This window comes from Bufo gargarizans, chromosome 7, assembly GCF_014858855.1.
Source record: "Bufo gargarizans isolate SCDJY-AF-19 chromosome 7, ASM1485885v1, whole genome shotgun sequence".
In the NCBI taxonomy this organism is placed as follows: domain Eukaryota; kingdom Metazoa; phylum Chordata; class Amphibia; order Anura; family Bufonidae; genus Bufo; species Bufo gargarizans.
Genome location: NC_058086.1, coordinates 52501497 through 52519100, shown reverse-complemented (window position 1 = coordinate 52519100; position 17604 = coordinate 52501497). Strand labels below are relative to the sequence as shown.

Genomic DNA, 17604 nt, shown 5'->3' with positions numbered 1-17604 from the left:
TACTGCCCCTATGTACAAGAATATAACTACTATAATACTGCTCCTATGTACAAGAATATAACTACTATAATACTGCTCCTATGTACAAGAATATAACTACTATAATACTGCTCCTATGTACAAGAATATAACTACTATAATACTGCCTCTATGTACAAGAATATAACTACTATAATACTGCCTCCTATGTACAAGAATATAACTACTATAATACTGCCTCCTATGTACAAGAATATAACTACTATAATACTGCCTCCTATGTACAAGAATATAACTACTATAATACTGCCTCCTGTGTACAATATAACTACTGTAATACTGCCTCCTATGTACAAGAATATAACTACTATAATACTGCTCCTATGTACAGGAATATAACTACTATAATACTGCCTCCTATGTACAAGAATATAACTACTATAATACTGCCTCCTATGTACAAGAATATAACTACTATAATACTGCTATGTACAGGAATATAACTACTATAATACTGCCTCCTATGTACAAGAATATAACTACTATAATACTGCTATGTACAAGAATATAACTACTATAATACTGCTCCTATGTACAAGAATATAACTACTATAATACTGCCTCCTATGTACAAGAATATAACTACTATAATACTGCCTCCTATGTACAATAATATAACTACTATAATACTGCTCCTATGTACTAGAATGTTACTATAATACTGCCTCCTATGTACCAGAGTATAACTACTATAATACTGCTCCTATGTACAAGAACATAACTACTATAATACTGCCTTCTATGTACAAGAATATAACTACTATAATACTGCTCCTATGTACAAGAATATAACTACTATAATACTGCTCCTATGTACAAGAATATAACTACTATAATACTGCAATAAGAAAGAGAAGAAAATCCAGCTCTCTCCGGTGAAAAAATGCAAAACTTTATTCCAGCGAGTTAAAATCCATACAGGTGTACAAACACAGTCAACATGTTTCAGACCTCAAAGGAATATGGGTCCTTCCTCATGACAAACGTGTTAATGAAATGGGAGCTCTCCCTTAAGTAGCCCAAACTAACCCCAGGCTGATAGATATCACCTGGGAGGTGGAGACCCAAGGGGGCGTTCCCATGCACATGACAAAATAGAAACCCTATTAAACAATGGCAGACACCAGCAAAAGGAAAACACTTACATATAGATAAATTACGTCACTAAAAACAGTGATCATTGTACTAAGTAAAAATACAAGTACAAACAGAGCAAAAGTAATAATAGCAAAGCATATGTGTGGTAGAAAAGACGAAACGGTCCCAAATCAATACTGTAAAATGAGATCATGACGTCTATTTAAACCACAGGGCTGGCGAGATTCTAACTGGAAGATCCAGAAGGCCTCCCTATTGAGGAGTTTCCTCCTGTGATCTCCCCCTCTAGGCGGCAAAAAAACTCTTTCTATACCCTTTACTAGTAGGTGGGATACATCACCAGCATGTACCACTGCAAAATGCAGGCTGACTGCAGAGACATTCCGGTCCTTATAATGAGGCACATCGGAAATGTGTCTGCGAATCCGATTTTTTAAAGGGGTAGTGGTGCAGCCCACATACAACAAAGAACAAACCGTACATGTAACAAGATACACCACGTATTTGGTGTTACAATTGATGTAGGATTGAATATTATATACCCTCTCGTTATTCATGGACTTGAACGTTTTTTCAGTAGTCATATGTTGGCAACAAATGCATTTTTTATGACCACACTTAAAGTTACCTTTATGCTGTAACCAGGTGGCTTGTGGTTTTTTGGACACTGAAAAAAAGCTAGGGCTAATAATATTGCCTAGGGTGGGTGCTTTCTTAGCTACACACTTTATTCCGTTAGACACAATATCAGACCACTCGCCATCAAAATTGAGTACATTAAAATATTTCTTCATAATTTTACATATGGCAGAAAACTCTTGGCTATATTGTGTAACGAAATAAGTTGCTTGCTGGCAATGATTAGAATCCGCTGGTGACCTGCGTGCCTGAGATTGTTCCGGAAAAATCAACGACTGTCTATTAATTTGTGAAACCATTTTTTTAGCATGTTGTATATCTTGCTGTGAATAGTCCCTACGTAACAGTCTATTAGTGATGTTAGAGGCTTCTGTCTCAAAAGCTCTCTGATCGGAACAATTGCGACGGGCACGTATAAGTTCACCCCTGGGGATGCTATGGATAGTATGGGAAGGATGGCATGACTGGGCCAGAAGTATGGTATTACCTGCTAATTGTTTGCGATAAGTCAGTGTGTTGACTGCACTAGTGGAGGGATCCCCCCTCAGGCACAGATCCAAAAATTGAATCTCAGTTTGGTGAGTATGAAACACAAATTGTATATCATCCATGGATGATATACAATTTGTGTTTCATACTCACCAAACTGAGATTCAATTTTTGGATCTGTGCCTGAGGGGGGATCCCTCCACTAGTGCAGTCAACACACTGACTTATCGCAAACAATTAGCAGGTAATACCATACTTCTGGCCCAGTCATGCCATCCTTCCCATACTATCCATAGCATCCCCAGGGGTGAACTTATACGTGCCCGTCGCAATTGTTCCGATCAGAGAGCTTTTGAGACAGAAGCCTCTAACATCACTAATAGACTGTTACGTAGGGACTATTCACAGCAAGATATACAACATGCTAAAAAAATGGTTTCACAAATTAATAGACAGTCGTTGATTTTTCCGGAACAATCTCAGGCACGCAGGTCACCAGCGGATTCTAATCATTGCCAGCAAGCAACTTATTTCGTTACACAATATAGCCAAGAGTTTTCTGCCATATGTAAAATTATGAAGAAATATTTTAATGTACTCAATTTTGATGGCGAGTGGTCTGATATTGTGTCTAACGGAATAAAGTGTGTAGCTAAGAAAGCACCCACCCTAGGCAATATTATTAGCCCTAGCTTTTTTTCAGTGTCCAAAAAACCACAAGCCACCTGGTTACAGCATAAAGGTAACTTTAAGTGTGGTCATAAAAAATGCATTTGTTGCCAACATATGACTACTGAAAAAACGTTCAAGTCCATGAATAACGAGAGGGTATATAATATTCAATCCTACATCAATTGTAACACCAAATACGTGGTGTATCTTGTTACATGTACGGTTTGTTCTTTGTTGTATGTGGGCTGCACCACTACCCCTTTAAAAAATCGGATTCGCAGACACATTTCCGATGTGCCTCATTATAAGGACCGGAATGTCTCTGCAGTCAGCCTGCATTTTGCAGTGGTACATGCTGGTGATGTATCCCACCTACTAGTAAAGGGTATAGAAAGAGTTTTTTTGCCGCCTAGAGGGGGAGATCACAGGAGGAAACTCCTCAATAGGGAGGCCTTCTGGATCTTCCAGTTAGAATCTCGCCAGCCCTGTGGTTTAAATAGACGTCATGATCTCATTTTACAGTATTGATTTGGGACCGTTTCGTCTTTTCTACCACACATATGCTTTGCTATTATTACTTTTGCTCTGTTTGTACTTGTATTTTTACTTAGTACAATGATCACTGTTTTTAGTGACGTAATTTATCTATATGTAAGTGTTTTCCTTTTGCTGGTGTCTGCCATTGTTTAATAGGGTTTCTATTTTGTCATGTGCATGGGAACGCCCCCTTGGGTCTCCACCTCCCAGGTGATATCTATCAGCCTGGGGTTAGTTTGGGCTACTTAAGGGAGAGCTCCCATTTCATTAACACGTTTGTCATGAGGAAGGACCCATATTCCTTTGAGGTCTGAAACATGTTGACTGTGTTTGTACACCTGTATGGATTTTAACTCGCTGGAATAAAGTTTTGCATTTTTTCACCGGAGAGAGCTGGATTTTCTTCTACGTTTTTTTCTACTATAATACTGCTCCTATGTACAGGAATATAACTACTATAATACTGCCTCCTATGCACAGTCGGCATCGGCGCTGCAGATCCTCTACTTGGAGCACACAAAGTTTACAGGGCCCGGTGAGATGTCTGACCCTATTAATCAAGGGGGAGTCTGGGAGGAGCATGGCTTTGGTGGCCATTTGGCACCAGGAGTGGTGTGGAGTGGACCCGGCCTGCATGTTGGTACCTGCATTCCTTGGATATACTGGAGGCCACTTTGGCACCAAAAATGACAGAAATTAAAGCGGGCCCAGCATGCATGTGGAACCTACACTCGCTGAGTTGTATGGTAGCCGTCATGGCACATAACAGGTAGAATTAAGTGTTAGGAACCCGTCTAACAGAGATCGCCTTGACGTGCGGCAGACGGGCTCAAATAATTTTGTACAAAATGACCTGCCAAGCATCTCTAACTTATTAGTATAGCACTTGCAATTATGATGCCATTTTGTACTTTATTTGGTTTGCAGAGAGCTGTTGCATTGCATGTTTTGTTTTACAGTATTGTTCTCAGCCATAGCAACGTGCTCCTGCGCTTTGGGATGTGCTGACTGACCCCCCTTTTTTCTTTGCAGTTTGGCGCTCGCTCCTCCCAGTACAATGTATTCACCACAATATTCAGATCTGTCAGACGGAGACAGAACTGGAGGGATAGACTGGGTGCCTGATGGGGGATTAGATTGTGAGCTTCTAGGATGATGGGAGTGAGACATTGTGTGGACTGTGCCGCAGCACACTGCCAGTGCCAGACCATTACTGCAGATATCCGTCTCACCATTGATTTTACTAAAATAAATTAATAGTGAACAGGACCCTGCAAATAATAGGGTGCAGGCAGCGGCCCCATAGAAGACATCTCAGTAACAAACCTCCCAATCCTTTATTATCATATAAATAAGTCTGGTTGGTGGGGGAGGGAGTGGCGGGAGGGCGGGGCTTCTTCTGGGGCGACACTAGATCTCCATTAGTTGCTCGTTCCCCACAATGATCTCATTTACACGTTTTTCTGCAGAGAAAAAGAAGAATAAAGCAGGTTACACAGAGACAGCAGATATTATAATACACCGCTATATAATGTTACACTGTAGAAATAACGTCACAAGCAAAGCGGCAGCGTCTCACACAGGGACAGACTGTTCTGCAGCAGAGGTGCAGAGGCGGATTTAGAAGCCTTTACAATTCAGCCCCTGAGTGGAACCCCCATATTATATACATTACACACTATGGCCATGCAGTCTGCCATTACCTCAGTGTATAACATCCAGCCTCTAGCCATGCAGTCTGCCATCACCTCAGTGTATAACATCCAGCCTCTAGCCATGCAGTCTGCCATTACCTCAGTGTATAACATCCAGCCTCTAGCCATGCAGTCTGCCATCACCTCAGTGTATAACATCCAGCCTCTAGCCATGCAGTCTGCCATCACCTCAGTGTATAACATCCAGCCTCTAGCCATGCAGTCTGCCATCACCTCAGTGTATAACATCCAGCCTCTAGCCATGCAGTCTGCCATCACCTCAGTGTATAACATCCAGCCTCTAGCCATGCAGTCTGCCATCACCTCAGTGTATAACATCCAGCCTCTAGCCATGCAGTCTGCCATCACCTCAGTGTATAACATCCAGCCTCTAGCCATGCAGTCTGCCATCACCTCAGTGTATAACATCCAGCCTCTAGCCATGCAGTCTGCCATCACCTCAGTGTATAACATCCAGCCTCTAGCCATGCAGTCTACCATTACCAGTGTAGAACATCCAGCCTCTAGCCATGCAGTCTACCATTACCTCAGTGTATAACATCCAGCCTCTTGCCATGCAGTCTGCCATTACCTCAGTGTATAACATCCAGCCTCTAGCCATGCAGTCTGCCATTACCTCAGTGTATAACATCCAGCCTCTAGCCATGCAGTCTGCCATTACCTCAGTGTATAACATCCAGCCTCTAGCCATGCAGTCTACCATTACCACAGTGTATAACATCCAGCCTCTAGCCATGCAGTCTACCATTACCACAGTGTAGAACATCCAGCCTCTAGCCATGCAGTCTACCATTACCACAGATGTATAACCTCCCGCCTCTAGCCATGCAGTCTACCATTACCACAGTGTATAACATCCAGCCTCTAGCCATGCAGTCTACCATTACCTCAGTGTATAACATCCAGCCTCTAGCCATGCAGTCTACCATTACCTCAGTGTATAACATCCAGCCTCTAGCCATGCAGTCTACCATTACCACAGTGTATAACATCCAGCCTCTAGCCATGCAGTCTACCATTACCTCAGTGTATAACATCCAGCCTCTAGCCATGCAGTCTGCCATTACCTCAGTGTATAACCTCCCGCCTCTAGCCATGCAGTCTACCATTACCACAGATGTATAACCTCCCGCCTCTAGCCATGCAGTCTACCATTACCACAGTGTATAACATCCAGCCTCTAGCCATGCAGTCTACCATTACCTCAGTGTAGAACATCCAGCCTCTGTCTAGCCAGTCTGCCATTACCTCAGTGTATAACATCCAGCCTATAGCCGTGCAGTCTACTATAACTACAGGTGTATAACATCCAGTCTCTAGCCATGCAGTCTACCATTACCACAGTGTATAACATCCAGCCCCTGCCATGCAGTCTACTATAACTACAGTTGTATAATATCCAGCCTCTAGCCATGCAGTCTGCCATTACCACAGTGTATAACATCCAGTCGCTAGCCATGCAGTCTCATATCTAGTCTCTAGCCGTGCAGTCTACCATTACCTCAGTGTATAACATTGAGCTTCTGGCCGTGCAGTCTACTGTTACTACAGGTGTATAACATTCACCCCCTGCCATGTAGTCTACCATTACCACAGTGTATAACATCCAGCCTCTAGCCATGCAGTCTACCATTACCACAGTGTAGAACATCCAGCCTCTAGCCCTGCAGTCTACCATTACCACAGTGTATAACATCCAGCCTCTAGCCCTGCAGTCTACCATTACCACAGTGTATAACATCCAGGGTGGGTCTTCAGGTTGTACAGTCAGGTGGAAGGGGGGGGGGGGGGGGGTAATGCTATGGGGGTCTTGAGGTTGTACAGTTTCAGCCGACAGACATTGTGGACACTTGTATGGTGACAGCTTAGTGGGAACAGTTTGGGGAATGTGGAGGGTCCAGTACTTTTCTCCATATATCCACATACAGAGTATTACTGGGAGTGGGGATCTTCGGAGCGCTGCTTGTTTTGACGTTGCTATCATTTGGCTCGGCCCCAGTCACGCTCCTCATACACCTGCAGATGAGCGTGACCCCTGCAGAGCCTGTTGAGTCTGGCTTTAGAGGTGGTCTCCAGATCAGCAATGACTATGGTTGACACAACCCTGCAGATGCTTACAATAGCCGCGTGAGTATTTACACCGCACTCTACAGCGGCAGAGGCTTCGCTTACATCTGCGGGGCACTCGTGCCGGTCTCTGGGTGGTGGAATCGGAAGCCATGTATTTTATCTGCTTATATTCTGCACTGACACTTAGTTCCCACTGTGCCGAGACCACCCACAGAAGACAAATCTCAGTCTATCCCCCCTATGAGACTCTGGGGCTTCAATAGCACACCACACGCCCCACATAGAGCGGCTATTATGGCAACGATGGACATTATTATGTGCGCAGAATATCTGAACGATCACATTAAACCCGCCATATGTGCCGAGGGGCACTTAACCCTTTAATGACCAGACTATTACTGATGGCGTTTCAGCGCTGTAGCTTCCCCAGAACTCAATCCTCAATATTTAGCTGGGTGCGGTGGAGCCGAAACGTCGCTGAACTATGTGGTTTTACACAACGTGAAATTAGACATCTTTGTGTTTTTAGAAATTTGACCCAATTCTTTAGACGTGAGCAGCTTTCCAGCTACAGATGTTCTTCTACCCAGATCTGAGTAAACTAAAGGGTCACCAGGTGGCGGGACATACAGCACAGGGCGTGAGCTCACGTGTCACGCCAGTGCTAACCTCTGAACTTAGAACTTGGGGTGCTCATAGGAGGCCAGAGTGACGTGGAGGAGGGCAGATGTATACAGTGCTCTGTACATCACTCACCTTTACTATTGATTTGAAGACCCGAGCCGAGCAGGCAATCTTTAATATCGGCGCCGCTGTGGATGAAGGCCTTGTTACAGATGACGCTTCCCTGGAGGTTGCAACTGAGGGAAAGGCAAGAGACAGTGGCGTAAAACACTGACAACCGGATGACTCATGCCGACAACCAACCAACTGTCCTCAACCAACTTTCTGTGACCCTTCAATATTCAGATGCTAACGGCAAAATGTAAGCTCTTGGTCCGAGAATCAGAAAAGATGATCCCGACTGAAAAACAAAAACAAGTCTCCCTCCTGTCCTGTTTGTTTCAATGAGTCTGGGCTGTAACAAACCCTCAGCAGTGAGATGCATTAGGTATATTCTGATTTTCTGGATGTAAAACTAAAAAATGTCAACTCACTGACAGCAAGCAGAGATCTTGAAAACAATAAGAAATTGAAACACTTAGGGGGAGAAATTATTCCCCCTATACCTTCTTTCAGTTCTAAGCCCATAGGCCCCAACACATCATTATTTACGGCAGCTCCGATCTGCCGTGGGTCTCGTTCTGGGGCACGGACTGCCGGAGGAGGCCGCTATGTTATGGCCTGCGCCTCATCGTAAAGGACATGCCTCCTCCGACAGCAGACGCCGGTCTGGAGGAATCAGGGCCAAAGTCTTTTAGAAAGTTGTAGAACTGTTCATTATACAGCAATAAGCTTGATTTATGGAAAACTGGACATCAGCCCTTTAACACGGATGCTGGCTGACAACTAATGAGCACTATTACGGTACAGAGGAGTTGTCAGATGACTTTTGACTTACAGTCCTGCTCTACCAGTGTCAGTCTTCACTGTAATTTTGACAGTCTGTCAATGAACCACAAAGCAGAGCTCGAGGCTCTTCCAGGCAGCGGAGCTCAGCGAGCAGGGGATAGCGGCGGGGGGGGGGGGGGGGTGCTGACTACCCTGTGCTATCAGAGCCAGGGGCCCGGCCACATTACATGTAATGAAGAGGGCAGGAGCACCCTGTGGAGACGGGACAATGCCTGTCTCCCCCACGAGGCCATGTGCAGGGTGGGGTGTGACAACGGATGGGGGTGGGGTCCTCTCTGATGGGTGGAGGGGGATTACACAGATCTGTGTGTTAAAACAGCCGGACCACCTAACAAGATAAGAATGAAGCACCTCTGCTATCAGCACCAGCCCCTCCCCCTCCAGGGCACACACGCCTTGTAAACAATGTGACCCCCTGTGGAGGGCACATGGCCCCCAGCATGATAGCAGAGGTCAGAAATGGCAGAGACCGGAATAGATATATTTATGCTCATTAACCATCTCCATAATGGATATAGCCGTGTCATTCACATGGCCCAGCACGTCCCGCAGACCCCATACGGTCCCCCATGTGTCTGGTGGAAGGTTGGTCTGTGATGCACTTAATTTGTCATTCCCCCGACTGCCGTCACAATGTCTCCTGAACGCTTCCAGGGGTGATGTCAGGGATCACAATCTGTGTGCTGGTGATGAAATGGTTAATGTACGACCACCCAGCTGCCGGTGAACTCCGGGCTCAGCTCCGGGACACAGCAGTGCCACCAAGCGGCTGCCGGAGGAATGGCGGCAGTCCCTACCTGTCCTGTATCGTGACGTCGTTCATGATGATGCAGTTTGTGATCTTCACTCTCCCTTCGATGACGCAGTTGGCGCCCACAATTGAATGCTTCACAGACGTCTTGTCCCCGATCTTCGTCTGTTCCCCGATCATGCTGTCTGTTCCCACCTGCAGAGCGAGAAAAGAAAAGGTGGTCAGGGCAGGAATCTGAGGGATCCAGCAGGGCCAGAGATCTGTAAAACCTGCCCTGCTTCATACAATCAGCCGCTGCAGCTTTCTGATACATGTTGTGTCTTTAAGATCTCTGCTTGCTGTCAGTGAATGGAAAATTAATTTTATCAAAAGTTGTGACAATCCTGTCAGCTAAGCAGACTCCAGACCGTTACATTTTACCTGCACTGATACATTGTAACAAGTGCCAAGAAAGGAAAGATGCCAGCTGACACAGTGTCACAAGCCCCTCAGCTGTGAAAACAGAACCAGGCCAGGACACTACCTCCTGATCGCTGCTCTTAATTGTCTCTACCACCAAGTGTAAGAACCGTATTACACTGCGGCATCTCAGCCATGAGTGCGATGTACTAAGGGTCAGGGCGCAGCGACATGTCGCCTTATGATATCCCGCCTCACCATGAGCTTATCCGCGATGTCGGCCGTTGTATGGACGCGAGGCTCTTCACTACAGATGGAGCTCTGTGGCACCTGCAAAAAAGTAAGAGTCACCACGTGTCCAGCGTCTCCTCGCGGGCGCTCAGGAGCCCGTGCGTACAGCATCCGATGGCACCTCACCTGCTTGTTGGCCTCCATATACATGGCCAGGCTGTTCACCCGGCAGCACAGCTCACTACTGGCCACGTGCACATAACAGCGCAGGCGGCTGCCATGATACGACTCCTTCATGTCGCCCCGGTGGTCGTTCCAGCTGGACTTGTCTAAGGCCATTTCCAGGAGGCTATCCCGCGGTATATAACTGTAGATGTCTAGGAGGGGCGAGAGGTCAATATGATGCGATAGAAGTCGCTACCTATGTATATACCATAATATCCAATCTATATAACAAGGGAACTCCGCAGCCAATAACCTAGATAAACTGTTGCAACATATTGTAAGCCTTCAGCAGAAGCAATGAGGCGGCCATGTAGACGGGGAACGACAGGACAGACACGTATATGACGGGTGCCGGACGGGTTCTTACCTTTCTTGTCTGTTTCGTGGTTACATTCTTATGTGAGAACTGTTTACTGACGAGATACGGCACCAGCTCCCGCCGGACGGAGGAGAAGGAGCTGCAGGGGGAGAGACAAGAAGATCTACAGCCGCCAAAGAGACACGAACGGGGAGGTTGGTCAAAACTGGGGCAAAGGGAAACTGACTCAGCTGACCCTGGAGCCAATCACATTCCACCTTTCATTTTTCAAAGCTCCTTTTAGAAAATGAAAGGATCAATCTGATTGGTTGCTGTTAGCAACTAAGTCAGATTCCCCTTTGCTTCAGCTTTGATAAATCTTCCCCTAAATTCTGACAGTATCTAATGACCCTCTAATGTCTATGGGGCCAATAACACAGCGACACCAGGAAAGACTAGGATCAGTTACTTTCGCCTCCATCAATAGTGTCACCTGTATTTAAATTCACTGATCTCCAGAGCTGCACTCACTATTCTCCTGGTAGAGTTACTGTGTACATACATTACTTATCCTGTACTGATCCTGAGTTACATCCTGTATTATACCCCAGAGCTGCACTCACTATTCTGCTGGTGCAGTCACTGTGTACATACATTACCTATCCTGTACTGATCCTGAGTTACATCCTGTATTATACCCCAGAGCTGCACTCACTATTCTGCTGGTGCAGTCACTGTGTACATACATTACTTATCCTGTACTGATCCTGAGTTACATCCTGTATTATCCTCCAGAGCTGCAGTCACTATTCTGCTGGTGCAGTCACTGTGTACATACATTACTTATCCTGTACTGATCCTGAGTTACATCCTGTATTATCCTCCAGAGCTGCAGTCACTATTCTGCTGGTGCAGTCACTGTGTACATATATTACTTATCCTGTACTGATCCTGAGTTACATCCTGTATTATCCTCCAGAGCTGCAGTCACTATTCTGCTGGTGCAGTCACTGTGTACATATATTACTTATCCTGTACTGATCCTGAGTTACATCCTGTATTATCCTCCAGAGCTGCACTCACTATTCTGCTGGTGCAGTCACTGTGTACATACATTACTTATCCTGTACTGATCCTGAGTTACATCCTGTATTATACTCCAGAGCTGCACTCACTATTCTGCTGGTGCAGTCACTGTGTACATACATTACTTATCCTGTACTGATCCTGAGTTACATCCTGTATTATACCCCAGAGCTGCACTCACTATTCTGCTGGTGCAGTCACTGTGTACATACATTACTTATCCTGTACTGATCCTGAGTTACATCCTGTATTATCCTCCAGAGCTGCAGTCACTATTCTGCTGGTGCAGTCACTGTGTACATTAATTACTTATCCTGTACTGATCCTGAGTTACATCCTGTATTATCCTCCAGAGCTGCACTCACTATTCTGCTGGTGCAGTCACTGTGTACATACATTACTTATCCTGTACTGATCCTCAGTTACATCCTGTATTATACTCCAGAGCTGCAATCACTGTGCACATCACCTACGTACTCATTGTCGGCTAAGAAGTCCAGCACGTATTTCCGCAGACAGTAGAGGTGAGCGTCTAACATTCCCATTTTCATGTGAATTCGGGGATATCTGCAGGTAGAAGACATCATTGATATTTTCAGGGTCTAATAAACCAAACATTACACAATAAACGTTTGCTCTAAGAAGCAGCCGAGCAGTGAGAGGCCACCGTTACAGGACACATACAGTCACCCAGCTTTCCACAGATCCCGAATACCATATATAGCTTTTCTGTGTGTCAGTCTTTACTGTAGCTTTAGCATTATAGTCATCAATCAGGAGGTGCAGTTGCTGCAATAGAATGCACAGTCCCTCTCACCGGGGGCCCCCACAGAGCCCGGACTGGTAGGGATCCTGCATTATTCATCATGTCAGTAGTCACAGTCCTGTGTTCTCCTGTGCAGCTTCTAACAGGGAGCGATCTCTGTTCATCCTGGGCCTTCTAGTGTATGAATACAATGCCAGAACTACAGTAAAGACTGACACAGTCAAGCAGAGCAATAGTTAGGAATATACCTTCATATTAATTCATCTATGTGCTTTCCAGGGTGCGTGGAAAGCTGGATGACGTACAACACTCGCTATAGAGAGGAGGCAGTGAGGTGCTGTCGGTATCTGACCTGTAGGGTAATGAGGCACGAGGCACACTTTGCCTCACAGGCTATAGATATTGGCCAGGTGTAGTGAGAGTGGGTGGCTGCCGCTATCTGCAGACAGGACGGGCTCAGAATTGCACAGGGGATCCGAGAGGTCGACCTCTACTGCGCACATGATGGACGCAGCAGGTGTGGCTTCCTCCTGGCCGGTCGCTCCATTCTCAGGTTTCATAGGGAAGAGAGAAATCTCAAACTTCACTGAAAATATCGGGATGGACTGATTATATTAGAGGCGTCGGGTGAGATGGCGGACGGAGAGCGCAGCGCGGATACCAACCATAAGAAGACACATGGCCGGATTATCAGCACGCTGGATCAAAGGGGACACTTGAGCACTGACCGCCCTTTGGTGCAACACAGAGGTTTCTATCAGAGCCACATGTACGCGACCCCCTGCAGCAGCCATGAGAGCCAGAGCTCCCCCACAGCATGAAGACTCACGGCGACCACAGACAGTAATCAGGGTGATTCATGACTTCGGGGCCCCTGCAGCAGCACACCTGGGACTAACAGCTGCGGGCCCTAATCACAGCACGAAGCCTGGACTCCTCGCCCACGGCTGGAGGAACGCACCGCCACATCAGGCGACTCACCGCTGGAAGATGCATTTCTTCAGGTCCAGACCATCGTCCAGGTCCTCCTCATTGGCCAGAAGCAGGAGTCGGGAGCCGCTGTCGTCCACGCCGATGAAATCTCGCTCCTCCACTGACAACGAGAAGCGGGATTAATAAATCCGCTACCTCATGCACCATACAGGCTGCCACAAAGGGAACCTACACCCTGATGGAAACCACCGCCCTCACCAGTACCCGCTCCTACTCGTAAAGGATACCGCTTATAATACAACTCTCCTGTCACTATACGCTCAGTATGGTCACATCCCTATACAGTTTGTCTAATCAATCCATAAAGCACCAGCAACACTGGCCGAGCATGCATGTGTTCTCAGTGGGAGAGGCAGCAAGCCCCTGCCAGAGCCTCCATGTCCACCCTCTAGACTCCTCTTTCCTCTCCAGTCTCCTTTGGATCTTTCCCACCCCCAGTGCCCCGGAGATCTCGTGTACCCCCCCCCCCCCCATCTACCACAAGGGTAGGGTTAGGACACCCTGATAGACACAGGCTGTCAGGACATGAGGGGAGTTGTAGTTTTGGAATAGTTGGGGGGACACTGCATTGGGTAGACAGTTGGTCCCACACAAATTGGCAATGTGTATGGGCCCCCTACATATCACAGGACGCACACGTCGCGACTCACCAGCCTTCTGCTTCCCTTTCTGCCCGGGAACATGCTCGCTGGGCTCCGGCGCTTTCTGCATCAACATGGTGAGCGTGGCATTGTGAGCTCGAAACAGGTCAATGACTTCGTGCAGAGCAACTTCCGTGATGAGGTCGCAGCCGATTACCAGGACGTCGCTCTAATGGGAGTCAGTGAAGTCAGACAGGAGTCAAAATACATACCCCAAATATATGATTACAACGGTCACTTACTGCAAACTGCTCCAATCACTTCCAGAGCAGTATTCACAATACAGTCCAGGAGTCTGTTCCAGCAGACTACGGAACTTACCGTATTCAGCATAGCCAGACACTGCCGCCTCTCCATTCACTATAATGGGATCCGATGGTGATCCAGTGGGTATCCGCAGAACCGATTATAATAAATGGGGATCCAGCGGTGTCCGGCTACAATGGATATGGGAACTCCAGTAGTCTGATCCTCTGCTGGAACAGACAACCGGATTTACATGCTGGAGATGTGAACGTAGTGTTCAGTACTTCCAGAGCTGCATTCACACTGCTTATGCTCCAGACACTTCCAGAGCTGCATTCACACTGCTTATGCTCCAGACACTTCTGGAGTGACAGTCACAGGGTCTAAAACTTGCTAGAAGTCTCCAATGCAACAGAAGTCAAATGTCTCTGACTTTCTTGCGCCCTACACCTATATTTCTAGTACATGTCTTATACTCTGCTCACATCTAGAGCTGCATTCTCAATTCTTACACTGCTGCTCCATTCAGTATGCTTAAACTCCAGTAACATTCCAAGGAGCATTCATCATATGTATGCTCCAGTCACATCCAGGTTTCTTTTTTAATACTCCAGTCACTCTCAAAGCTGCTTTGAGTATTCTGCTTTAAGTGCGATGTAGTATTTGTCTACAGCACTGCAGAGCGCACTCGGCGCAGCCCCGGACCCTGTGAGCTCGGAGGTAGTTTTACCTTTATCTTAGAGGAGATGTGGCGCAGAGAGTCGGCCGTCCCCATCTCGGACGCCTTGTCATCGGGCAGACACACGACCTCCACCTTCATTCTCATGTCTGGGATGTATTTCTGCACCTCCTTGGTGGTCACCACAATGACCTCTGCCACCAATGAGAACACACGTTATCTACGGACCACCAGGCGCAGAAAACAGTGGTGTATGAACGGAGACTCGGGGCAGAGGTTCCTGGGATCCGCACATTACACACTCACCCTCGAATCCTGCCCGCTCCAGCATGTTCAGCGGGTACCACACCAGGGGTTTATTGCCCACCGGAAGCCGCGGCTTTGGGATACTGGTGGTGAGGTCCTGCATCCGGGACCCCCCATAAACCGCCATCACCACCGCCTGTAATTCTACCGCCATCCTGAAAGAAAACAAGATTAATCGCCATCCCAATTCCTATTTATTAAAAGGCCAGCATCCAGTAAATAAAGCGTCAATTTTCTAACAGACGAAATTCCGTTTCAGTTATCACCAATTTCAAGATCTTCGATTGCTGACGGTGAATGGTAACATGAACCTGTACAGCTGAAGGTTTGTTACAGAGAACCCTCTGTGACCGATACACGTTACCTGCACGGATACAGTGTAGCCAATTAGCAGGACCGAAGGGAGAATTGTGCTGCAGACGTCCTGACACATTGTAGCAATCCCTCAGCTGTGGGAAGTATTCGGCTTACATTTTACATGGATTTCGGTGTTATGGCGCCGATCCATGGCGGGATCAGCGGCAGGAATCTGATGGTCGGCCTTGGATTTCTCACCGGGATTCTATGACAAGTCCACGTTGGATTTCTCCAAGCATGTGAACATAGGACAGGTAGGTGCTCAGCCTCTGAAGGTAAATAACGTTTCCATTCAATGACTGCAAGCAGAGATGTGAAAACTGTGAAGGGCACGGTCTATTCATTTCCCTCAGATGCTGATATTGGGATCTGAGCGCAGCGGTGGGATGTATACAGGTCTATGGCTCGGGGGGCGTCCAGCACTAGAGGAGATCACCGACTGCGGTGAAACGGTCGCACCCAGCAATACCGAAACTTACAATGCGACAATTTCACCGCAAGTCACATGAAATGGCGCAGAAGTTAAAATGCATCAGTACAATGAGTGGTCAGTCTGCTGGGACTTGTAGTGCACCTAAAGAATCCATAACTCTATACAGGGAGGTCCTTAGCAGGTGGGGCATGCTGGGGATTGTAGTCCCACGCCAGCCGTTGTCTACAGGAAACCTAGCCCCTGATCTGGCAGTAATAGGGCATGCTGCGACTTATAGTGACAGACGAGGGATGACACCCTGTCCGGCACCCGGAGGGTGAGTGACCCGGTACCTGTCAGTCGGCAGCGGCCCAGTATCCCGTAGATCCCTCAGTTCCGGCGCTGGAAGACGGATCCCACTCAGGGACAAAAAGCCTCAGCGCAAACAGACCACGTGTTCTCCATGTGTGCTGTGTACAGCCGGCTGTCACATGACCGTGCCGAGGCCACGTGACCCGCTGGTGAATATCTGGTATGTGAGAGACACATGGCGGGGGCGGGGCCAGAGGAGTCACCGAACCTTTCATCCGGCAGCGCCGTTAGCCGGATCCTTATCCTTCTCCATTGACCTCTGCGGCTTCCTTTGTATTTTTTTTATGGCGGCATTTATTATTCTATATATATCCTGATAGACAGGTTAAAAAACCTGCGATGCGCCATTGTTTTTTTTACGCAATTCACCACACAGTAAAAATGATCTGATAACGTAATCCTCTGGTTCGGACGATCGCAGCGGCGCCAGATTTATATCGATTTTATGTTTTAAGACTTTTAAACCTTTGATAATGAACACGTAATAAATCGGTTTCTGTCGCCTTTTTCTGACATTACTTTTTTGTAGATTTTTTTGAGTGTGAGCTGTCATTTTTATGCTACCATTTTGGGGCAGATACGGCTTTTTTCATAATTTTTTGTGGAGACGACTTCTAAAATCAGTAATTCTGGCCTTGTGTCATATAAATGGCGCATGGTTCAGACGTTCTCCGAGATTTATTGTTTTATTTTCTATTGTCTTTGTTGTTTTTTTACAGATGGGTGTGCACGGCCGGCACCCGCTCTGTACACAGTGCACTAAGGGGTTAAAAGGGTTATCCGAAATAATGAAACATCTCGGGCAATCCTCCTTCTCCTGCAGCGGTGAGGCGCCCGTATCCGCCGATCGCTGGCCTCAGCCGTGTTCTTGGCAGTTGGGGCTCATCCGGAGCAGTCGGTGTACCGTCCCTATGTGATATTATGGGCTGTAGTCTACTCACAGGGGGGCACATCATGGCCGCCCGCTAAGCAGACGAGGAGTACGTGACCCCTCCACACTCTGACCTCCCA

General features: G+C 46.9%; 1 protein-coding gene across 1 annotated transcript; it reads right to left on the bottom strand.

Moving 5' to 3' along the window:
• Window positions 1-4792: 4792 nt before the first annotated feature.
• On the bottom strand, window positions 4793-16708 carry EIF2B3 (eukaryotic translation initiation factor 2B subunit gamma). The gene is made up of 12 exons (XM_044301286.1): window positions 16575-16708; window positions 15453-15607; window positions 15198-15340; window positions 14231-14390; window positions 13569-13680; window positions 12299-12388; window positions 10805-10895; window positions 10399-10629; window positions 10240-10311; window positions 9629-9777; window positions 8016-8119; window positions 4793-4937 (listed from the first exon to the last, which is right to left on the bottom strand). The coding sequence occupies exons 2-12, from the start codon at window positions 15604-15606 to the stop codon at window positions 4885-4887; spliced, it is 1359 nt and encodes a 452-aa protein (XP_044157221.1). The 5' UTR covers window position 15607; window positions 16575-16708; the 3' UTR covers window positions 4793-4884.
• Between the last annotated feature and the right edge of the window lie 896 nt (window positions 16709-17604).

Excerpts from the sequence above, each read along its gene's own strand:
- EIF2B3 (XM_044301286.1), bottom strand. The coding sequence starts at position 15,606 with ATGGCGGTAGAATTACAGGCGGTGGTGATGGCGGTTTATGGGGGGTCC. Across the intron at positions 14,391-15,197 it reads ACATCTCCTCTAAGATAAAG|AGCGACGTCCTGGTAATCGG; the intron begins GTAAAACTACCT and ends GACTCCCATTAG. Across the intron at positions 13,681-14,230 it reads GAAAGGGAAGCAGAAGGCTG|TGGAGGAGCGAGATTTCATC; the intron begins GTGAGTCGCGAC and ends TCTCGTTGTCAG.